This window comes from Podarcis gaigeae (assembly GCF_964106915.1).
Source record: "Podarcis gaigeae genome assembly, chromosome: 2".
In the NCBI taxonomy this organism is placed as follows: domain Eukaryota; kingdom Metazoa; phylum Chordata; class Lepidosauria; order Squamata; family Lacertidae; genus Podarcis; species Podarcis gaigeae.
In genome coordinates this window covers 43,450,968-43,475,651 of record NC_139679.1, presented here as the reverse complement: position 1 = coordinate 43,475,651, position 24,684 = coordinate 43,450,968, and the positions used below count along the sequence as shown (strand labels likewise).

Here is a 24,684-nt window from a genome sequence, read left to right as displayed (position 1 = left end):
AACGGGCCGGGGCACTGGGACAGCTGTGGTGACTCAACTTGTCCAGGGTCAAAGCTAATACCCTTCGAGCTGTGGCAACGCGGCTTCTCTCCGGTGGCCACCTGTATCCGGAAAAGAAAACCAGGCGCGGGCCACGTTATGTCCAAAAGCCCGTGGCCATTGGGGAGAAGGGAGGGAGAGAGGGCAGTGGGCAGGTGTATTGGCACTTCTTGCCTGGAGTTACGCCTGAGGAGACCGGCTGGGCAGTCGCCCTGGGAGGGAAGGAAGGAGGGAAACCTGCATGGCTCCTTTCTTGTTTCACCGGCCAGCGGCTCCTGTCACACGACGTCCAGAAGCGCTAGCCTCGAATACACTTACTTCTGACTTGGTCCAGCACGCATGGCGGGAAGGAGGCGCGCCCCCTATCGGAGAGCCCTATTGCTAACCCCCTCAGCGTCCCGAAACCAAAGCGAAAGGGCCAGAAGAACCCATACATACAAGTTCTTCAGCCTTTGATATGAGTGGGGTTTAGGTGGGTGGCAAACCTAAAAGCGAGCGACCCGGCCGCATCAGGCGTCCAAGCACTCAGGGCGAGTGGATGTTTCGCCACGCAGGCGAACGCCCGTGTTCCGAAGTGAAGGCGGGACAGCTCAAACCACCCTTGTAAACGCCAATCAACAATACTGTACTGATAATGAAAACGTATTTACTCTCCACGACCAGAGAAACTAGACGTGCATTCTTTGAAGCTGTGCATTAACGCCGCCCTCTTAATTTTGGATTTTTTTTGTTTCACTTTGCTTTCACTTAATCCAGAAATAATTGAATAAAAATAAAAGATCATCAGAGTTGACTGCCAAGTATGCATGCCTGTGGGCTTCACACAGGCACTGTGAAATCAGGATGCTGGACTAAATGGGCATTTGGCCTGATCCAGCAGCTTCTTATGTAATTATAGGATTACAACTTTAGTATTAACAGAACAGAAAGCAAGCCTGGCCAGATGAAAATCCTGCACAACCAAGAGACTGTGATTCCTATAATAAAATTACCAGGGCTTGTTCCAGTCAGCAGATCTCCTCTCTGTACATTTCTCCAACATTATTACACCATCCAGCATTTTCCAAACATCTAGCCCAGGATTCCAATCTCCTATTTTGTCTCTCTATGATCCTCATGAAACCCACACTGCAATACAATTTAGGTTTACTCAGAAGTCCCACTGAATTCTTTGAAGAGGCTACAATCCTACACCCGCTGAACTTTTTGTGACTTCTCTCCTTGAAAATGTCTCCAGTAATTGAACTGGAATGACGGCATCAGGAAAAGTGGCATGGGGGAGAGACCCAAATTGCCCTTACAATATGGGGTTGCATTGTCATCATAAAGTTCCCTCAGACAGTATGGCAAGCCATTAAAAGAAAAGAACACTGGCAAAGTGTAAAGGTAAAGGACCCCTGGACAGTTAAGTCCAGTCAAAGCTTCAAGCCAAGGGAGCCAGTGTTTGTTCACAGACAGCTTTCCGGGTCTTGTGGCCAGCATGATTAAACCTCTTCTGGTGCAATGGAACACCGTAACGCATGGAAACGCTTTTACTTTCCTGTCAAAGCAATACCTATTTATCTACTTGCACTGGTGTGCTTTCGAACTGCTAGGTTGGCAGAAGCGGGGACAGAGCAAGGGGAACTCACTCCGTCATATGGATTTGAATCGCTGACCTTCCAACCAGCAAGCCCAAGACGCTCAGTGGGTACTGGCAAAGCAAACTGATATTCACACCATGTAAGTGACCTTGCTTCTCATGCTGCTGTGCTTAAAAAGACCTCATAGATGCTTGATACCTTAGAAGAACTGATACTTGTCAGAATAAGATATTATTATTTATTATATCTCTATACTGCCCTTCAGCCAAAGATCACAAGGTGGTTCACAATATTGGTCAAAACCAGCGCTTTGAATTGGGCCTGGAAACTAACTGTTACCCAGTGCAGTTGGGCCAGGATTGATGCAATATGCTCAAACCTCTTGCCCTGGTGAGCAACTAGGCCGCCAAATTCTGCACCAGTGAAGTTTCCAGACCATCTTCAGAGGCAGTTCCATGTATAACAGTGCTATAGTACAGTGCTTTGGTTCAGTTAAAAGTAATGTGCAAGGGCAAATGCCGAAGTAAGTCAGGAAGGGAGTCTGTTAATTGTAGCCACAGGTCACTGACGGGCCTGACTCTCTTCTGTCTTTATACCACGGACTTCCCCATTCCATACTGTTACGAACTAAATAGTAACTGTTAGGGCCACAGTGGTCGAAGCTGTACAGTATCTATAAATAGTTTATTGTATTTTATAGTATTTATATAATTTGTAATAAACCTAAAATAGCTTTAATCTGCCCATTTTGTGACAATGAAATAAGTCTTTAGACCTCATGTGCTCAACTCACCACTTGGGGGCCACATGCAGCCCTTGGGGGCCTTCAAGTGTGTCTTGCATAGGTGACCAAACAGCTTTTACTGCTGAGTGTTGCTATCTCTCTGCTATGATTGGGCTTCCATATATATAAGATTTTCCCCAGCCCGCCGAGCAGCTGTTTGGCAGGCTGGGGATAGTGCAGTTTTGATGGTGAATATGATGCACAAGGTGGGGAGGGGGGCAGGGGCTGTTCACCACTGAGATGTGCCTCTGCACTGCTGCGTGGGGCAAAGAAGTTGTACACTACTGATATATATAACCATATGCATTTAAATATTAATAAAGATTCAAAGAGATTCAAATAAAGCAGGTACACTTTAAAAAAATCATTTATTGCATGGCATTCTGTTGAGGTAAATTAGGGCCCAGAACCATCCAGAAAAGGAAGTGGGTAATTACTGGAGAAAATCAGTTTATCTTCACAAGATGAAAGGAAATGGCCAAATGTGTGGTTGGTTGGTAGGGAGCAGTTAAACATTCATAATCTGAGAACTGAGCAAACTGTTTCTTCATGTACACAGAAAAACAGACTCTGCTCCAGCTATAGCCAGTCATGACTAAGGACCTTTGAAAGCAATGGAAAGAAAATCACAACCCTTTTGCTTTTCATGTGACTTAGACCACATGCATGTCTACTCAGAAATACTGTAAGTATCACTGAATTCAACTGTGTGTCCCTAGGTAAGTCTGTGTATAGGGTTGCAGCTCAACATTACCTGGAGTGAAGCTAATAAATCTGGTAAGAGAGCAATTAAATTTTAGTTTTAAAATTTGCTTGCGCTCAAATTTATAGCATGATATTTTTAAACAAATCTGATTTAAATCAACATTTTAATCATCAAGTTTCATCTACCCTGATTTATTATGTGTTCTCATCACTCAACATTTCTGCTTTTACCTTGCCCCACACCTTCTTTCTCTATACAGTGGTACCTTGAGTTAAGTACTTAATTCGTTCTGGAGGTCTGTTCTTAACCTGAAACTGTTCTTAACCTGAAGCACCACTTTAGCTAATGGGGCCTCCTGCTGCCGCCGCGCCGCCAGAGCACGATTTCTGTTCTCATCCTGAAGCAAAGTTCTTAACCTGAGGTAATATTTCTGGGTTAGCGGAGTCTGTAACCTGAAGCATATGTAACCTGAAGCGGATGTAACCTGAGGTACCACTGTATTCTCCCATAACTGCAACTGCCTGAGCACTCACTCAGCCTCACCCTCCTTCCTGCTTGAAACCTCCACTTTAAAAACAGTGCTATTGCATGTATTTTGAAGCATAACATTATTATTGTGCAACTGACAATGACGTAATAGTCTACAACCTGCTCTTTTTTTGGTAATGTTCTTTTAGTAATGGTTATTAAAATTAATTTTTCTTTTTACATTATCCACTCCTCTGGTCTTGCATTGCATACTCCTTCTGAAGCTCTTCCAGTATGAACATAATGTTACATGCAGCGCAAGATTCCAGGGGTATCAGTGCTCTTACCAGGGTCTGTGTTTCCTTTTGGATAATAAGGCACATTGCCTTCATCATTAGGAAACATTCATGTTATTTTCCTCATCTCCTTCCAACATCCAGTGATCTGAACTCAGAACCTCTAGATGCAGACTGCCTGCTAGCATAGGCAAAGGGTCCCTACATTTTACATACGATGACTATCATAGATATCATAATTTAATATATGGCTGGTGGACAAACACCAGGACACAATTTTTCTAAGAAGGGATGGTGGGTGATCTAAAGCTGCTGCCTGGGTGTATTGTACAGATCTTGGCATCTTGTCAAAGCTAGAGTCTGTCAGTAATTATCTGATAAGTATACTTCCCTACACCTCATTAAACATCTTTGTCTGCTGACCAAATGGATCAAATGAGCTTCTTGAGGACAGCTCTCATGTGCACTAATCCAATAATTTTGACTTGCATAGTGCAAGTGGTGCTGTCTGCGGTTGTTATATAACTTATATCCAACACAGCAAACAATAAGCTTTAGCCTTTCCCTCCACGTGTCATATAAAATGTTACAGCTCCATGAAAGCTCTTTATAAGAAATTGTTGCAGAAAGAGAAGCAATCTTTAATCACTGGAGCTTGAACTTTTCAAGAACATAAACTGCAGTTAATGGCTTGTCGGGTAGAAAAGATGTACATTCAATATGTTGTGCATCAAATAAATAAAGTTTCTCTAAACAATGTAAGGTGATGTGTTTTAAATATCTTTAAATTTAATTTTTCTATTCTTTCCATTATGTTTCATTAAGTTTCAGCATTTTTAACATATACAATCAAAACACAATTTATTCTTTTCACTTATTTTTATCGACTTCCCACCCCATTTTCTATGAAGTTGTTGTTTCTCCCCTTCTGCTCCCCCACATCTTCTATCTATTAAATCATAACCACAATATTATATATATAATCACCTCTGTTGCTCATAGCTCAAATCCTGCTCGTGAGTTCATCATACAGCCGTTCCTTGGAATTTGTACAGAACCTGTTCTGGAAGTCCATTTGACTTCCAAAATGTTCAGAAACCAAAGCGCGGCTTTCGATTGGCTGCAGGAAGCTCCTGCAGCCAATCGGAAGCCGTGGAAGCCCCGTCAGACGTTCAGCTTCCAAAAATAGTTCACAAACCAGAACAGTCTGCGGTGTTTAGGAGCCAAAATGTTTGAGAACTAAGCTGTTCGAAAAACAAGGTACGACTGTACTATATTTCATTAAATAGTCCAGAAAAGGCATTCTTCCATAAAATACTTGTCATTAGATTTTCATTAAATTTTCCAATGCATAGTCATTATCTTTTAGAATCCTTAAAAATGCAGTATTACTTTTTAATTAGATGTCATGTGTAAATGTTTGGTAAACATAACCATCTAATTACTTATTCATTAAAAGCCATATAGTTAATTGGCTAAGACTGCAATTCTATACCTACTTATTTGGTGGTAAGCTCCATTGAAACTAAGTTAGATTTATATATGAGTAGATATGTATAAGGGGACGCGGGTGGCGCTGTGGTTAAAAGCCTCAGCGCCTAGGGCTTGCCGATCGAAAGGTCGGTGGTTCGAATCCCCGCGGCGGGGTGCGCTCCCGTTGCTCGGTCCCAGCGCCTGCCAACCTAGCAGTTCGAAAGCACCCTCGGGTGCAAGTAGATAAATAGGGACCGTTTACTGGCGGGAAGGTAAACGGCGTTTCTGTGTGCAGTTCTGGCTCGCCAGAGCAGCGATGTCACACTGGCCACGTGACCCGGAAGTGTCTTCGGGCAGCGCTGGCCCCTGGCCTCTTGAGTGAGATGGGCGCACAACCCCAGAGTCTGTCAAGACTGGCCCGTACGGGCAGGGGTACCTTTACCTTTACCTTTAGATATGTATAAGATTGCACTGTAGGGTGTGATAGTCCTGACTTGTAAGAGTTTACATTCAGATTTCAAAAATACTTTACCAAGTAGTAATACTCTGAGCTGAAATTGACCCTTCCTGTAATATTTTCTTGTTTTTACATTTTAAACAATAACATTTATATTCTGTACTTAGATTTGAATTATTTAATTTTAGATCATGAGCATGTGCCAGGGACCATGGGTATTTTATTTACATATAGCACCTAAAACGTTTTCGTTGGTTTCATAAATAATGCATTATTATGAAGATTTAAAAACTATATCGTTAATGCTATCAAGCTCCAGATATTTAACTTTTTAATATGCCATTTCCCCCTCAAACGTCACCCTCTGTCATCTCTGTTTAAATAGCTCCTAAGGTACACAAAGGGTCTTTGTGGCACTTTTTAAAAAGGCTATCACACAGGAAATAACCTGAAAACAGTGATTTACGTGCATGTACCTTTCCAACACCTTCTGCAGTGTAGACTGATGCAAAGCCCTAGCAACCTATATTTTTAGATATATCTATCCAGTGGTTTAAATTTTGATCTATACTACATTTCTCAATATAATTGGTACATACGCATCCTGCATATACAGACTTCTCCCTCAGGACTTTCAGAAAGTCAGTTTATGTATTAGGTGCACATTTGTTTAAGACTAGGTCCTGGTGAACTCGGTGGGAATTATTTCTGCATAAACATCCACAGGAGTGGGCTGGCTGAGTCTGCAACACATGTATCTTCTGTCTCACCTTTCTAGAGCATTTGGAATTAGGACATAAGGAGAGCGCAGCTACCTGTTAGCCTAATTAGAGAGAGGAATTGGTATTAGGGACAAAGCCTCACACTACACATACACGTAAGTTCATTAATGAGGCACTTGAAATTCCACAGTGCTATTTCTTCCTTATCTGTACTGTACATTAAATGGACAACTTAATGAAATCAAGGGGGCTGAACATATTGCCCCTGCAATCCTATATAAGCTTGAAAACTTTGCCCCAGTAATCAACTTATTGTATTGCTTTTTAAAGTAATGTTTTGATCTAGAAAAAAAAAATAGGCATTCATAAATATGAAAACCACTAAGGGAGAAAGCATAGCCGTAGTATTGTCTCATTTGCAGCAATATTAGTAAGCACTGAACCAAGGGAAGAAGATTGATAAGGTTTTCAGCATCTGTCCATTCTGTTTAAATTATAGCCCAGCCCTATATTTTCTGCTGCGTGATCAAAAAGCTGATAAACAGCCATAGGATGCTGACTTGGAGAGGTGCAAGTGCTGGTGCAGCAACAACAGCTCTTTGCAGGTGTAAACACAGTTATGCTGCCACCAAGTGGCTGCCCAAAGGGCTTTACACTTACATATCCTGTCCTGAAACGGAAATACTGTGCCGCTGTTTTGTTTTCAGTTTTCATATCCTAATCCTACAATGTCACCAGTCTCTATCTGCAAAGTTGAGACTGATTTTCATGGCCAATTGCTCTGATTTATCTTAGTTTTCTTAATTAATTAATGCCTTAATTCTTTTCATACAATTATGGGGCAAATCCACTGATAAGAGAGTCAAGGACACTGTGATCAGGAAAAGCTCCCTTGCCATCTCAAGGTTACTGACAATATAAAGAGATCCCATGTGAAACACCAGTATAACAGGGGAGCAATGTACCCCTTTCTAGTCCAATATGCTCACAGGCACTACATATTTAGCAAGCTATGTGATCCATCGGCTGGTAGATCATAGTGGTAGAGTGGATTGTAATGGTACTGTAAATTTAAAACACATTATCTAGTGCCTAACTCTGCTCTGATGAACTGTGTGCTCTTGAGATGGGACACTTGAAATAGCTGTGGTAAGCCAAGTAAGGCCATTGTTTCATCTAGCACAGTATGTTGACATTGACAGGCAGCGATTCTCCGGAGTTTCAGGCAGCAGTGAGGCAAAACTTTAGTTACATTTGATAATGCCTGTGGCTATAGAATGTAGTGTTTCCAATTCAAAAGCCACAGGTAGCCATCCTCGCAGCTGGTGGGTACAATAGTAGGTTAATTCAAGCCCGAAGCTGTGCAAGCTCTTTTTGAATCATTGTCAGGCACTGAGTATGAGCAATCAAGGTCTTGGTAAGACTTCAGGTGGCTTGATAAAGGAAGGCACTCTGGTGAACAAGCAAGGAACCATGACTAGAGCCTTCATTTCTAAGACAGAGGGCATGCTCTAACTTGAGTGGGCAAGTCAGATAACAGACCAAGAAGCTATCTATTAAAAGACATATGAAGGCAGCCCTGTTTTTAAGGGAAGTTTTTAGTGTTTGATGTTTTATTGTCTTTTTACTGTTTTTGGTTGAGAGCCATCCAAAGTGGCTGGGGCAATCCAGTCAGATGAGCGGCATAACAACAACAACGAGTGACAAGTGTCAATGAAGACTGGTAAATGCAAAGCAGCGGCCTGTAGTCTGTCTGAACAATAAATTGCTCAGAAGAAGGATGTATGGCAAACCTCAAGAGTAGGAAATGAGGTGGGATTGCAACATAGGAAACTATCTCCTATACCTAGTCAGACCACAGATCTATCTCGCTCAAAACTGTCTACTACGCAGCAGTTTTTCAGAGTCTCAGACAGAAGCCTTTCCCAGTTCTACCACAAGATGCTGGGGATTAAACCTAGGCTTTTGTACACAGAACCTGTGGTCTTCCATTGACCCACAGTAATTCCAATACTGTACATCTGATCACCTAACCTGACCCAAACACATGAAGTTTGTTGGGCAATAACAGGGGGCCCCAGCTGAGCCCTGCAGTCTTTGATAGTAACTTATCTTTCCCATATTAGCCAATGAGTGGGGTCATCTGGAGTTCTGGAGTACCTTGTCAGCAATATGCTGATGACATACAGCTCTATTTTTCCTTTGCATCTGCAGGTATGGCAGCGGATGTGCTGGAATGTTGTCTTGCCTCACTAACGGACTGGTTAAAAGCCAACAAACTGAAGCTCAATCCAGATAAGACTGAAGGTAGGAGGTTGCCTGCACTTGACGGGGTTACACTCCCTTTGAAGGAGCGGGTATGTAGCTTGGGGGTACTCCTGGATCCTTTGCTATTGCATGAGACCCAGGTGGCCTTGGTTGTGTGGACTGCCTTCCATCAGCTTTGGCTGGTGGCCATACTGCGCCTCTATCAGGACATGGATAGTCTAACTTCTGTGGTCTATGCTCTGGTAACCTCTAGGTTAGATTACTGCAACACATTATGTGTAGGGCTGCCTCTGAAGGTGGTTCAGAAACTTCAGCTGGTGCAGAATTCAGTGGCCAGATTGCTCACTGGGCAAGAAGGTTTGGGCATATTACACTAATCCTGGCCCAACTGCACTGGCTAACAATTAGCTTCCAGGCCACTTCTTTGTGTGCCTCCTCTGTGAGAAATCTGGAGGAGGGCAACACAAGAACAAGCCTTTTCAGCAGTGGCTCCACACTTGTGGAATGCTGTCCCATGTATGCTTCCCCGGCACCTTTGTTACATATCTTTAGACATCAGACAAAAACCTTCCTCGTGGCGCTGTGGGTTAAATCACAGAGCCTAGGACTTACCAATCAGAAGGTCGGCGGTTCGAATCCCTGCAATGGGGTGAGCTCCCGTTGCTTGGTCCCTGTTCCTGCCAACCTAGCAGTTCGAAAGCACGTCAAAGTGCAAGTAGATAAATAGGTACCGCTCCAGCGGGAAGGTAAACGGCGTTTCCGTGCGCTGCTCTGGTTCACCAGAAGCGGCTTAGTCATGCTGGCCACATGACCCAGAAGCTGTACGCCAGCTCCCTCGGCCAATAAAGCGAAATGAGTGCTGCAGCCCCAGAGCTGGCCACGACTGGACCTAATGGTCAGGTGTCCCTTTACCTTTACTCTCCCAGGTCTTTGGCTAATTAAACAATCTACACATCAATTTAAGTCTGTTTGCCACACTTTGATAGTGTAATCTCCTCCTATGCTACATGATCCTTTTAACAGGAGATGCCAATGACGCAGCCCAAGATTTTCTGCATTTTCTGCTGGCCTTCAACAATCCATACGGAGATAGAATGTGCATGTGATCATTTTGTATATGCTTATATAAACTGTTGGAGATCTGCTCAATTCACAAAATGTACATAGCGAAAAGTTCATTTGAAATACTTGCTAGATTCTTTCACCTACTGTTCAAGGATCTGCTTTAATCATCAAAGGTATCTCCTACTGAGTATTATATTTGTGCGTTCTGAACTCTAAACTAGCACAATTTTAAAAAGTAATTTGTGCCCTCTGGCAGGCAGTTCTGCCTGAGAGTTGGGGTCTACCTTCTATGGTGATGTATTTCACCAGCAGTGCCACTTCAACACTGGCAGAAAGCTAGCCAACCTCAAGACTGGTGATAACTCTTAAAATATCAGCCCCTGAAACAAGAGCATGCAGTTATTCAATTTCTGACATTTTAAAAACTAGGCAAACAATATACATTCTATTTAAATTAATGTAATTGTAGAGCAGAGTGGTGAACTGTTAAAAGGTTAAACAAATAATGCCTGCCACCATTACATTTCAGTTTTGACATTGCAGTACACTATTATTCTACAAATTCACAGGAGCCCAGATCTGATTAAAGGAAATTACAAGCCACTCCTATTCAGGTCAAAGGCAGATTGGGATGGAGATGACTCCTGCTAATATAGAGAGCAGAAAAGTCACAATGATCAAATCTCTGAAAATGCTGCAGTTTCTCTTCCACTTCTGTGCTCCCAGACTTGTCTGCTACTTATGCAAAACGGAAAAAAGCAGTGATTCCCATTAACCATTTAAACAGCATTCACTGAATACAACTACTATGTAAACTGGGTTTTCATATTGTGCTGGTGGTTGTGTTTATTTCAGAACAAATAAGGATATTCCTGAGGTCACTGTGGTGATGTGTATCAATCGTTATTCTTCACATATGTATTAGAAGCAAAAAATGAGACACGGTTGTATTTAATTTTTTTAAGAAACGTTTGCATAGTAGAGCACATACAGCAATTTCCATATTAATAACATGAAACGACTTCAACAATTATTTTAAATTGCCTGGATTTCAAGTCGAGGCTGTTCCTTAACCTGCCCTTGGCTCAGTTGTATCATGCAAAGTCTTGCCTTTGAAACATTTGTCAACTCAAAATGGCCTAATCTAGTCCCTGAAATGGCATTTCATTGATTTAACAGCCCTATGTTCCAGTACCAATTGTTCTGCCTGCCCCACCCCCAAAGCCCTTTTCTGTATTTACAAACACACTCTGCCTAGGTCACTGCCCAGACACTGAGGATGATGTCATCTCAAAAGCACATGTCTTGCTGCAGCATCGAGGTTTGTTAATTCCTCCCAGAAGGGGGCTGTGTAAAGTGCAGATTGAACAGGAAGCAACGGAGGGGGCTTCCTGAAAGCGAAGTAGCTTACTTGTGTATATTATTCAGGGCGCCAAGACTATATAATTTAGTTAATCGGAGATTATTGCACGGCGTGTTACAACCTCCATAAGCAGCTTGACGCCCAGAGCATTGTGGGTAGCATGGTTTGTAAACCAACTGCAGACATTTGTGTTGGACAAAATAACAGGCAAGGATTTTTTCAGACTACTGGACTGGAATTTGCCCAACAAAGATAACTGTGAAGCGAAGGATGTGACAGAGAACATATGTATAACAATCTGTAATGCATTTTATTAATAAACTGGTTGTACATTATGTGAATCAATAAGAGATTCTACAGTTTATATAGAGACATACCAAATGATCACAGTCTGGGTTGGTCAAGGATCACAACTCTGTGGCAGAGGGCAGGCTTTTGCATGCAGAAAATCCTGTGCTGCATCACGGGCATTTCCAGTTAAAGGATCATGTAGTGAAGGTGACTGGAATGCCTTTGCCCAAGACTCTGAAGGCCTGCTGCCAGTCCTTATTGCACTAGATAGAGAAGTAGTTTGACTTAGTATAAAGTCTCATATGCTCTATTTTCCTGCTCCTGTCCCTCATAATATTTTGGTATCTCCAGACTGTCACTATTTTGTGGGAAGGATATAAGCCTACACCAGAAAATTAGGCTTGTGCAATTTAATCCAATGTGCTTTGTCACCCTACTGCAACAAATAAACTTTAAAAAATACAGAGAGATGCTTTTTTGCAGTTAGGAATGTGAGTGGGAAAGCACCATGAAGTGTGGGATGGATGAATGAATGATTACAGAGAAGATGAATAAGTACCTCACAAGCAAATCAGGATGATTGCTGCGTTATATATCTGCCTTGCAAACAAATTAAAAGGAATGTCCAATAAAGACCAGACACTAGTAGCCTCCATGCAAACTTTGTGGAAACAAATCAGGATAAAGCCCTTTGAATCCCATTATTGGCAAACATGGCCCATGTTTGATAAAAAGCCCCATTTTAAAACATATTTGAGACTAATCTCTTGCACATACAAATACTTTAAGTTGTGGTTCCTCCTTTCTTAGAACATAAAAAGAGAGCAGGTAGGTTTCTCCCTAGGTGTGAGCTTATCTAATATAATGTAATATCCCAGCACTCACTACAACCTAAATCCTGCAAATGCAATCCTTAGCTCATACAACAACTAACTTATAATTGTGCAATGACAGCACCAAAGCAGATTGTTTTGTGAGGCTTTTAAAATCTGAATGGCTTTTTTGGAATACTAGCATTATTCAGAATATTTCAAACTGGTCTTTGGGATTGAGCGAGAGCACTTTATGAGCTCCAGTTCAGTTTGCAGAAATCATGGGACACTTCAGACACCTTGATGAAATTCTAAAATCAGGTGAACTGAGTCACAGCATCTCTAGACTCTGATTTAACAAAACAGTTGCACTAGTGGGTGCCAGTGCAAGGAGTTCTGCTAATGCAAAAGGGCTTTTTATTTTATTTTTATTTCCTGATGTGCTCCACCCCAAATCAGCTGCGGAGGATCAGGAGAACCCCCAGAACAGTGTGCCTGGGGATGGAAAATTATTTGGTCGGGGAAGTAGAAATGTTTGCTTGTACTGTATACAGTGGACACTCTGGTTGCGAACGTGATCCGTGTGGGATGCACGTTCGCAACCCGCAGTGGCACGTCTGCGCACGCGTGGGTTGCTATTTGGCACTTCGGGTCCGTAACCCGAAAAAACGCAACCTGAAGCGTCTGTAACCCGAGGTATGACTGTATTAGAATACACAAGAGCTGTATAATTTTCTTTTTAGTTTGAGCTAAACCCACAATTAAACATACTTTCCATTATACTAAAGGAGATAGGTGTTGGGAATTCAGTAATATGACTTTGAATTGTTTTTAATTGAATTGTTTTTAATATTTAGGGAAGGTTCAACTCTACTCCTTTTAATTGGCCTTGCAAGTAAAGGCAATCTGAATTCAGTAAGTTCAATTGATTTCAATTCTAAAGAAGTGTGCCTAGGATTGCAACATCACACTGCTGCCCTGGAAATACTCAGAATGAGATCTCCTGCCTAGGACCTATGGAATTCAACAGGGTATAATGTATCCAAATCCTATGTAGAAATAGGTCGCAATATTAAACTTGCTTGCCTGGGGATGTCCCATTGAGACTAACTTCTGAGTCAACATGTGTATGATTGCATTGCTAGGATTGTGTTACCAATGTTCCACTAATGCATTCTGTAGACCCAGTCAGGTTGGAGAGCTATTAAAATGCACAGCTATGTTATTGAAGATAGATTCTTTTATTTTTGAAAAAAAACCCCAACAACCCTCAGTATTTTGGTTTAGGGTTCATATAAAAAACTAAGCGTTAAGCTAAAAATCATTAAAACAACCTTTAAAACAACCCATTACAAAATATAAAAATTTTAGAAGCAAATTTAGTTCTAAAGGCATTTTTATTTGCTGAATAAAATATTGACAGAAAATGTGCTACACTTGGGCAACCTGCAGAGAGAAAGTGTTCGAATCAGTGAGAAAATTATTTAAAACTTCGGTATTAATGGTATGTAGAACATTACAAGTTTGAGACTAAAGTGGCGGTTAGGTATATAAGGAACACAACTCATCACCAAGGTGCTAGTCCTAAATTTTAACATTCAAAAGGTTTAGGAGTGGATCAGCATAGCTCAAGGACAATCACCACCTGCATGCATCTGCCGTTATTAAGACCCTTATCAAAACCTCTCTCTCTCTCTCTTGTAAGTTTCTCCTCCGGCTACAGCAGGCAGTGAGTGGCCTGGGATAGGTGCCTGATCTCTGGAGCATTCTAGGGTCACATTAGCTTGAACTTCAGACCTTTTTGCATGACAATCATGCGTTCCACTACAGCTAGCCTGAAATAGAATTGATCTCTAGTAGGTTGAAAAGGAAGAACGGTAATATGTTGTAAGTAGTCGGTGTAGAATGAGACACACTGTTTGGTTATTAGCCTCCAGTGAGAACTATCAGAATGGTAATGGAGCTGAGGGTGACACACAAATGCTGCCCTTATCTTTCCCACAATAATAATAATCAGTGGGTGGTAGTGGCGGCGGTGGGGAGATGACACTGTGTGTAGGCATCCCATTTGTCAGGGTAGTGTACTGTATATGAAGTTGAATGCTACAAAAATATAAATATATATGAATGGGACTTTTCCCTTGAGTAAGAAAACAGTGAAAGTTGCCTCCTTTGCTTATTTCAAATTTGCATGCTTATGTGCTGAAGATGATATGAGCTGCCTCTAGAATTTATATATCTGTTTACAAGCGTAAGATACTATTCACTCTTTCTGGACAGCAATTCCCGGAGCAGGGAGTAACAGGCATCTGATTCCCCACCGCCCGCTCAAAGCAATTAAAACATATACAGTGTGCATATATCCATATATAATCCATTCCGCGTTTTTCTACCGCCTGCCTGGCTGTCTTGTCTGTTCTGAGGCACAATCTACCTTGCTGCCTTGCGCTTGGTCCCGGCGCCGGTTGCGATTGGCATGTGCGGAATAGCTCCATGGGCGTGCAGCGCTCCCATTGGCCGAGCCGGCCGCCCGTCCGGCGGACGCGGGGGGGCTGCGTGAAAGTGTGCGTTGCACGGTAGCACTCCGCTGCTTGTGTCTGTCGGTGTCTGGGGCCGGCCCGGCGGGCGGCGTGTGGGGGAGGCGGGGGGCGCGCACGCGCGCGCGCAGGGTGGGGGGGGACTTGACGGAGGGGGGCCCCCCTTCGGTCCCGCGCGCTGTCTCGGCCAAGATGGCGGCGGGGACGGCAGCGGCGGCGGCGGCCGTGGCCCGGCTGGAGGGCCGCGAGTTCGAATACCTCATGAAGAAGCGCTCGGTGACCATCGGCCGCAACTCCTCGCAAGGCTCGGTGGACGTGAGCATGGGCCACTCCAGCTTCATCTCCAGGAGGCACCTCGAGATTTTCACGGCCCCGCCCGCCCAGGCCGCCGCAAACAGCGCTGCCGGCCCCGCCGCCGCCGCCGCCGATGGGACCGGGCCCCAGTCCGATGGTGCTGCCGCCGCCGCCGCCACCCCTGCCGCCCCTGTACCGTCTGGCGGCGGGGGCGATTTCTATTTGCGCTGCCTCGGCAAGAACGGCGTCTTCGTGGACGGGGTGTTCCAGCGCCGAGGGGCGCCGCCGCTGCAGCTGCCCCGAGTGTAAGTGCGGAGCGGAGGGAGGGACGACCGGGCGGTGCGTGCGAAGTGGACGGGTGGAAGGAACACGCGCTCCGGCGCCACTGTGACCTCCTTTTCTTCTCTCTCTCTCTTTCTCCCCCCCCCCTTTCCCCGTTCCCGGTGTGTCAGTCAGGGGGGCGTGAGAGAGGCGGGTTCAGGCCTCTCCGCCAGGCGCTCCGGAGGAAAGGGAGGGACGGCACCACGCCTTATGGCTCTTTCTGGCCGCGGCACCCGGGCAAGGAGGCTTGAAGGGTGTCTGCAGCGAAGGAGCAGCAGCAGCAGCACCTGAGCCCGGTTTCTTTTCTGCCAGGCTGGCGTGGGCATCGCGCGTGGTCGCTCGACCGGTTTCCTAGCGCTTTTTGGAGCCGTGATGATTTATATATATATACCCCAGCCCACCCTCCCCCACCGGGCGGTGTATTTATTTGGATGTAACTCGTGTTGGTTCGAGGCTTAAGTCTTAAAGGCTGCACAGCCCTCGACCAAATAACCCCTTTTGCCCGCAACGTTGATCGGGGCGAGAGCCTCCTTTCAAGCCACGCACATCTGTCATCTTATCGATTTGTATTTCCCCCGATGCTACAGAAGGCTCCGTGTCTTCCAAGGGGAAAACGAAGCACTACAGACCTCCATTCCGTGCTCTGAACAAGAATCCCTCGTGATACAATAGCCTTGTGGCTAAAATGTCACTTCGGGGTTGAAAAATAATAATAATTCATAAAGTGTGGTATGGTTTAGAAATGTGCTGCTTTGAAATGATATCAATTAGGAAATATTAATGGGACACCCTTTTTGAAGCACAATAGTATTTAAATAATAGGTATTTAAATAATACTGCTTCTTAACCAATTTTCTAAATAAAAAAAGCCCCAACAACACTTGTTTTAAATCAGCCCTTTTAAAGCACTTCAATACTTTTTACCATTGCTTAGTTATGTTTCTGTGTATAATGCTGTATTGTCAATAGAGTTAAATGACTTGTTTGACCTCTGTCAACTGTGACTTCCATTCATACTGTTGGCAACGATACAGATAAGCAAAGCAAATAGTCTGCTTTGCCTTGTTGAGTTATTTTGTTGAAACTGAAAGGAATCTGTTAGGAAGGTACAAATACATTGTTTTTAACCATGGTTGTGCTTCATATACTTAATATAGTGTAATGTAAAAGAAAAATCAGTTTTATATTGAGTGATGGGAGCATGTAACTTTTAATTTTAAAATTTGAAATGATACTTTCTCCTCCAATCCACACCTGATGATTTGTCACTGTGAATCTGAATATTCATTTGTGAGGAGAATTCTCTTAAGCATTTCATTTGTGAACTTGGTCTGTTCATTGTGATGATTTTGAGAGAATACTTTATTTAATTTTGTAGCTTAATGGGTTGTGATAGTTTTCAGAAGACCTTACAAATCTAGGAATATAGGAAGTCAGGTAACACGTGGTTTGAAATAAGACTGCTCTGTGATCACATCTGTTATTTTTGTCACTATTCCCTTCAGTGCATTATATGCACAAATAGCAACCCCCCCCAAAAAAGTTGGGAAAGTTCAAAGTCATTAAATGGTTAAATCACCATCAAGGAAAAAAAATGCTGTTTAAAATGTTAATTTCAGGATGTAGCTTGCTGTGTTAGGGACATGTCACAGCATTCCAACCTGTGGTGTGTCTGAGAATGGTGTAACATAGTACATCACCTACACTGAGATGCCATTTGCAAAAGAATTTTTGAAAGAATATGCAAATGTTAAGACTGATTCCGTTTTAAGCAGCACACTGATAATCCTATATTTATGTGAAATAACTAGTTATTAACTTATAATGTGGAATTATGTGGAATTTACAGCTACTTTTTTGTCAATAGTTTATTTGAGATTTTCATCTTTCTTTCACAACTCCTTCCACCCCAATAAACTTGATTCCAAATGTATTTAATTGGATACAAACCTTGGTGATGGGCTTAGAATTAAAATCAAGGTCTGGTCCAGTAACCTGGTGTGTGATTAGTTATGTTCATCTTGAACAGCTCAGCCAGTGTGCAATTTCCTTGTTTGATCCTTTCATCACTTTTAAGCAGTTTTCTAGCATCTTTCTGTTACTCATAGTGGATTGAGGGCAATAGGCAAAACAATAAAACATTGAAAGTCTCTTATGTGGTACTGGACAGACTTGTAGAATATTGTAAATAATAAGAGACCTTAATCTTGTTTAACTTCAGAATGAGTGCTTAGGTAATCTTGAGATCTGCTTAGCAAGGGACCTGGAGTGAAATTCCACCCCACTGAAGTCAGTTAGGAGCTTTGCCAGGGTTTCATCAGTGGTGTTTACTTAGACTTTGAAAAAGCCTGTTTAGCTATGAGTAGTTAGTCCAGCTTTCATTTAGGCTCAACAGCTTTTAATGTCTTTATATCTTGTTGCTGAAAAAGAGTGTGCTTACAAATATTGGTGGTTTGATCAAACTTATTTTCATTTCAGTAGGAAAGTTAAGCTCATGTTTCAGCTTGTAGAATCAAATCCTTTTATAATGTGAAGGCATATAAAGAAACCTTGAAATCTGTTGCCAAGAAATAAGATTTTTACAAAGTTGTATGACATAGATCTTGTTTAAATCTAATAATCATTGGTTTAAAAACTATGAAAATGGAGCTTGAATAGCTTAGCTGTGCAAGAGTTCCAAATTATGTTTTGTAGCTTGCTTCTTACCATGTTTACTTAGAAATAACTCATGGATAATAACTCATTACTTCTAGTCATACAGCTCATTTTGCAACTTGTGCACAGTGCAAAGCAATGTTTAGCATTAGTGTACTACACACTTGAAGTTTCTTTGTAGACAAGCAATCCTGCTTTGAGATTCAGTTTAAAGTGACACATTGTAAATTTATTATGAACTAGGGAGCTTTAAGTAAGCTTGTATATTTTTCATATAAGTTACGTGTCTGAAATTCACATTAACCTTCTGTGTTACAGTCCATATTTGGGTTTTTTATTTTTTGTTGTTTCATCAATCCTCCTTTTTTCTTGGGAGTTTTTGGTCCGACACTCAGAGATTTGACCATAATTAATATTATGGTTGTCTCACACCCTAAAGAAGGTATAGTAAAAATCTATTTTGTGACATATTGGTTAGCATATTGGGCTAACTCAGTTGCTTTTACTCTTTATAGTAAAAATGCTTATTTTCAAATGTGTATGCTACCAATGAGTAGCCTGGAATTGTTCCATCTGCCAGAATACTAGCAGAAATTGATAATGGAGATAGTCAGCTATGAGTTACATGTATCCTTATCGTGGTTACATAGCAGGTTTTGTTTATCTTAAACAGAAAATTTTGATTCAGACTGTAACTAGTTGTTTTACACACAAGCCGTGGCGTTTGTCTTGCTTAGTGTTTGTGTTTTGAGGAAGCAGTTTGTATACTGGCAAATCCCTAATCTGGCAAATCCCTATTGCAAATTCAGGTGTTCCCCCCCCCCCCCCGTTAGGATACCTTAGAATCCCAGTATTGGCGACTTAAAATAATTTATAAAATTTGCTCAAATTAATTTTTCATAGCAGTTAAGTCAGCTTAGAAATAATAATATTTGAAAACACAGCTTGGGGATTCTTCATTCTAGATTTTGAAACTATAGTTTAAAACATAGAAAGATGGAAGCCTTCTTTCAATCCATATACATATCTAAAATGTGTAAGTATTGAGAAGTATGGTAAGTAGTTGTTGACTGCACAGCAAAAGTTAAGTTGACTGCACACCTGGACAGGAGCAGAAAGATTGCAAGTGTGATTATGCCATATGCACTCCTGCCAGCTTCCTCTTTGCAACAATTTCTCTGTAGTTTGGAAGCAAAATTATATTAGAGTCCAGGAGGACTGCATCTATTTATTAGTGTGTATTAGAGTAGCACTCTCTTAAACTTTGAACTGGACTTTTAGACACACTTGCCCCAAAGGTTGGCCATCACTGCTTTGAGCATTAGTAATAAAAACATGAATGATTGATATCTATTGACTGCTGTAGAATTAACATTAGATAGAGGTTGGGATCTCAAGTTGCAACATGGCGGACAGCACTTCTGCTTCCCCTCGATTTTTGTCAGTTCCCTGTTGCTGTCCAGATGCAATACTATTCCAGAGGCTTCCCCAGTGCTTAGGAGTGGATTTTCAGATGGTTACAACAACTGTGGTCCAAGTCAGACTATATATACTGTTATGTGTAGTTTTCTAGCAGAAATAAGAAGCTGGTGTTCCATGTTTCAGTCTCTAAAATATTGTGTGCTTATACAGTACATGTCTTCAGAATAAACACACATTTCTGGAATAAAAGAATGATGTCAATGATTGCTTCTTGGTTTTGATGGTATTTATTTGAAGTCTCAGTGATGTGTTGTGTCTTATCTTTAGGAGTAGTTATCACTTTAAATACATGCAAAAGTATACATTTAAGCAGTAAATACAAACAGCAATAATATTTTCACAATAAGGAGTCTTTCAAGGACAATAATATTTAGAATTGCTTAGCTTAAGATGTACCTCTTTCAGATGAAGAGTCTCTACCCTGCTTCATTTAATCCAGTTCTTTGCTGTAGGCGACTTCTGATTTAGCCCTTACTAGCATGTCTGTTCAATATTGTATGTAAACAAACTGAACTGAGTGGGTTTATGAATTATTAGCTTCCAAATTCTATTCATTGAGAAAAGGAATAGGCACAATTGCTAGTGAATCACTAATAAATCTTATTATACTGTGGCAGATTTTTAAAATTTGGTTCCTTCTGAGATAAGATTTGTTTTAGTTCAGAGGTAGTATGAACAGAGAATTCTAATCTTGTGATACAGTAAGTCATAGAACCTCTAGGGGGGATTGCTTAAGAAATTGAAGAAAGTTTCAATTTACTACTTGTCTTGGGGTCAAACTACCTGTTAAATGGGAAATCCATGTCTGATTTATTAAATGTTTTTTAAAATGAAATGATGCTTCAGGGAGTTTCTAATTTGCCCCCAACTCCTGTTGGATAAACAGTGATAGATTTAGGAGGGGGTATTAGGAGAAAATTACGAAGGGAAGATTTAAACACCCCCTTCGAAAGAACACACATTCTACTCTATACAAACTGAACTTACAACTACATTTCAGTTAAAAAAGAAGAATCAATCGCAAATATCCAGTATGAATGTGTAGCTTGACTCTTAACAAATACTATGTAGGATTCCCAAAGAGTAGTACATCAATAAGTTTCTAATACAGGAGAACAGAAACCTTTATCATGCTGAAAACAGAAACAGCTGGTGATAGCCTCTTGCTCTTGAACATTAGACACTTACAGAAGGCAAGAGATCTGATCTAAACCCATTAGTGAATACTCTGTTTAAAACACTAGGCATCAGTTTTGTTCCCAAGACAGGTGTAGAACAGCATTGGTGTTCAACTGCTATAAACAAGATCAAAAACTTGTAACAGTCTATGAATCCCATGGAATAACTTCTGCTGTGCATCAACTAAAATGTAGTTACAAAATAGTAAAAAAACCCAATGCTTTTACTATTTGACATCTGGCACAATTAATAGGAGATGCTTGCTGGTTAATTCATTGCCATTGCATGTATTCTACAAACTGCAATAACTGACTTCTGTGCCCTTTCATATGCCACTTACATTCTAAGCATATGAAGAATAGATGTGACTTCAAGGGTGTGCTATAATCAATCGGAGTCCAGTGGATTTCAGTTCAAGAGTATTTTCCTAATGGTAACTGAACAAGTTTCTTTTAAACAGTTTTAAACAGTTCCTCAGAAGAAACTGCTTTAGTTGTTCTGAGGTAAAGCTCTTCTGACTTAAAATGCATTGGGCATCATTTTGCACCTTGAGGTCTTTTCTTCTTTTGGTTTCCTGTTCTGGTGCCTCCCTGTCTTCCTTCCTTTTGGTTTATTTAGTTTTTCATTCACAGCATAGTTTAAACCTCTATTTACTTTCTTTCTTATACAATATATCAATCTGTTATTGGGATCCAGAAGACTCATTTTCAGCTTCTAGCTATAAACAAATATTATGAGCCTCCAATTTTAAAAGAAATATGGTAAACTGGGACCCCACAATATTAATTTGAATTCCTTATTGTGCTATCAGAGAGCCCTGGAGGAGAAACAAAAGAGATTCTTTGGTGAAGCCCTGAGTTCTAACAGGAAAGAAAATAAAACGGAAAACAAAAGATACCTAGTTGAAATATTACATAGTAAATATTGTAATGGAAGGGACCCAATGTATCCCAGTAGCCTAACAGAGCCCCATCCGCTCAAAAAATATAAATAAGAAACCAGTGTTACAGGGTTGCACTATAAGAGTGTTAACTAAGTCATGATGAACGCTGCATGGATTGTAAAGTGGTTCAGGTTTTGCTAAGATGTTTTGCACCTTACTTAATCTATTGTGGGTAATGACTGAGGCTACTAATGCTGGATCCGTGTCATAAAACAAAATTGGGGCAACAAAAGCAGCAGCAGGAAGTGTTACTAAAAGGAGGAACTTTGATTTTTGATGATGCTTGTAGCTGGATCCTGAAAATTATAGCAGAGGTTACATGATGGCAGCCTTCACTATAGCTCTGCCCATTGCACTATGTCACATAGCATGAGCAGAAATTTTCTGTTAAATACAATAAATAGCATTGGCAACTATATTCCCACTTAGTTTTGCAGAAACTTTCATGGATGTGTTTGTATTGTAAACAGAGCTTGTAAACAAGCATGAGTGATAATATAGTGGCAGCATACTTCTTTTCTCTTTCCATCAAATTAATTTTTCTCTCCAGTTACTCTTTAGATTGGTGGGGATATACCTGTTGACTTTAGTTTTGCTGGGCTTGCCTCTCTGTCTTGGAGTGACTTGCAGCATTGCATGGGAGGGGTAGACATTGACATTCACATAATAATCAGTAGATGACACACGGACTGCATAGTGAATGAAGAGATAATAATTATTAAGCTATTTTTGTAGTCATTGTAGTTTCCCTCCAAAGAAGAAAATAGTGGTTCTGGTTTTGGGGTGATTTTGAAAGGAGAAGCTGCATCTTATCTCAACATTCCTTATGCAGTCCTGGGTTTCTATTTATAGATAGCATGCTATAAAGGTAAAGGTAGGTATTGCCACTTGCTATCAACTCTGTGAATACTTTAACAAAAATGTAGACACAATTTTTATTTCCCTATTTGCATTTATATATCACCAAACTTCCATACAGGCACTGACCTTAGCTTCAGCTAGGTACTGGCCTCACATGTCTTCAGACCATACTTTGAGGACTTTTCCCTAAAGTGTTTGTTTCTGTATGTCTTGAAATCTATAGTTTCAGTTGTGTGAAAGCAACAACATTCTGATGATCACCTACTGAATTTTGCAAATTCAAAGAGCAGTTTGCTTTGTGGAATGCAAGTCTGTTTAAGCTTGTTTCAATAATCCAAGAAACTATGTAGCATGATCCTAAGCATCTTGATTCAGAAATAAAGTCCCACTGAGTTCAATGAAGCCACACATTTCTTTCCTCCAGAAAAACTGTTATGTTTATGTTTTTAAAAAGAAATCATTTTCTTTTTTCAGACTGTCAGTTTGGAAATTTGGGATACAATGTTATGGTGTTTCTATTCCTATCTGAACAGCTAGTTCTAGAAAGTGGTGCTTCGTTCAAGGGCATTTATGCTATAGGGTCCTGCAGGGTTCCATCTTGTCCCACATGCTGTTTTATATATTAAGTGCCATCAATAAGTGAGTGAAACCCAGCACTACTTTCATTTTCAGCTGATTCAAGGAAGGCAATTTAAGTACCAGATCAGCATCTGGGTTTGATTATAGACTGAATGAGAGTCAATAAACAATCTTGGAGGAATTCAATGTTGTTTGCCAAGTGGAACAATCCCCCCCTCATTTGTTGTTCTCCTGACCCTCAAGAGCTGGTTTTGGGGTCTTGCAGGGGGGGGGGGGGAAGCCTCGTTGCTTTACTGGTATTCATTGTGCTGGCTGAAACTATCACAACTAATATGGTCCTCAGTCTAGAGAAGATGGAGGTGCTGTTGGTAGGTGATTCATTTGTCCAGTTTAGTGATGTAGAAACTGTTCTGGGTGAACTGGCCCTTCTTCTGAAAGAGCAGGTTTGTGTTCTGGAGGTGGTCCTCCATCCAGCTTTGTAACTGGAGAGGCAGGGGCACAGAGTGCCTTACACAAGTTTGAATTCTTCCTGTACAGAGGGAATCTAGCTCAGTTAACTATGCCTGGCAACCTCCTGGTTAGACTATTACAGCATACATAGCATTGACTTTGAAGAGAATTCAGAAACTGCTGTTAGAGCAAAATACTGTTATGAGAGTGCTAACTGAAAACCAGGTGTTGGGGTTGAAACCTTGTTGATGCTGAGACATATATCTGGTTCCCTGTCCTTACTGGACATGAGTCAAAGTACTGATGCTTACCTTTATTCAATATGAGCATGCTCATGCCTTAAGGTAATCATTAAGGTCCTTTTTGGGGTAATTCTACTGTCACTGATAAAGTAGGTGGCAACTGGAGAATGGGTTACTTTTGTGCCCTGTTTAATGAATCACACCTCCAGGGAAGCTTGAGTTGTGCCTATCTTCAATTGGAGCAAAGGCCCTTTTGTTTTCCTGAGAGTTTAAATATCATTTTAATTTTGTTTATTTACCTACTGTGTTTGGATTTTTATGGTGCTGTCCCTGGTTGTTTGCTTTTATTAGCTTATTAGGCTTTGTCTGAACCCAGACAAATTTTGGTTAATTTTAACTATAATCTCTTGGAACTGAACCCTACATAAGATGTCTACCTGTATTTCTTAACAGAATATAGATGGTGTCACTGATTTTTTTCTTTAAAAAATAACAATTGATTTCCTCATTTGTTTCAACAAGTTGTCATTAAGATAAATGTAAGCACTGTTTACTTGAAATTTTGATTGTTTTTTGCTAAGTAATTTTACATTCTCTACTTGGATTCTTGTGTTAAACCTTGGATAGCTCTGCAGTAAGTACCTTGTACCTCTCTAACATAAATAAGTTAGATACATACAACCCCCTTTTCTGGGGCAGCCTAAAGCTTGGCTCATTGACTGTATTATATGCTTGGTTAACATTAACCATAAGTGCTTAGATTCTTGCACACCAATCCTTTGTATAGACAGCAGTTTGAGGTACTGAATGTAAG

The 24,684-nt window shown here is 41.2% G+C and overlaps 2 protein-coding genes and 1 long non-coding RNA gene across 7 annotated transcripts in view; 2 read left to right on the top strand and 1 right to left on the bottom strand.

Annotated features, from left to right (window-relative positions):
• WIZ (WIZ zinc finger) overlaps nucleotides 1–619 on the bottom strand; it is a 56,585-nt gene extending 55,966 nt beyond the window's left edge. For 3 of the 4 annotated variants that reach the window (XM_083725754.1, XM_083725759.1, XM_083725751.1), the window contains exon 1: nucleotides 358–619. The gene's annotated coding sequence lies outside the window, so the exon portion shown is untranslated. Of the gene's footprint in view, nucleotides 1–213; nucleotides 306–357 lie in introns of those variants that run through there. The other variant, XM_083725756.1, reaches the window with a different exon arrangement.
• A 142-nt stretch (nucleotides 620–761) lies between these two features.
• LOC310838520 lies at nucleotides 762–7,217 on the top strand. Its single transcript, XR_014561011.1, has 3 exons — nucleotides 762–1,761; nucleotides 2,966–3,091; nucleotides 7,028–7,217. It is a non-coding gene; the product is annotated as an uncharacterized lncRNA (long non-coding RNA).
• Nucleotides 7,218–15,033: 7,816 nt separating this feature from the next.
• The window catches only part of FOXK2 (forkhead box K2), a 31,440-nt gene continuing 21,789 nt past the window's right edge, over nucleotides 15,034–24,684 (top strand). The window contains exon 1 of one of the 2 annotated variants that reach the window (XM_083725839.1): nucleotides 15,034–15,463. In XM_083725839.1, coding sequence (XP_083581965.1) covers nucleotides 15,057–15,463 — 407 coding nt within the window. In that variant the 5' untranslated portion in view covers nucleotides 15,034–15,056. The remainder of the gene's footprint in view (nucleotides 15,464–24,684) is intronic. The other variant, XM_083725838.1, reaches the window with a different exon arrangement.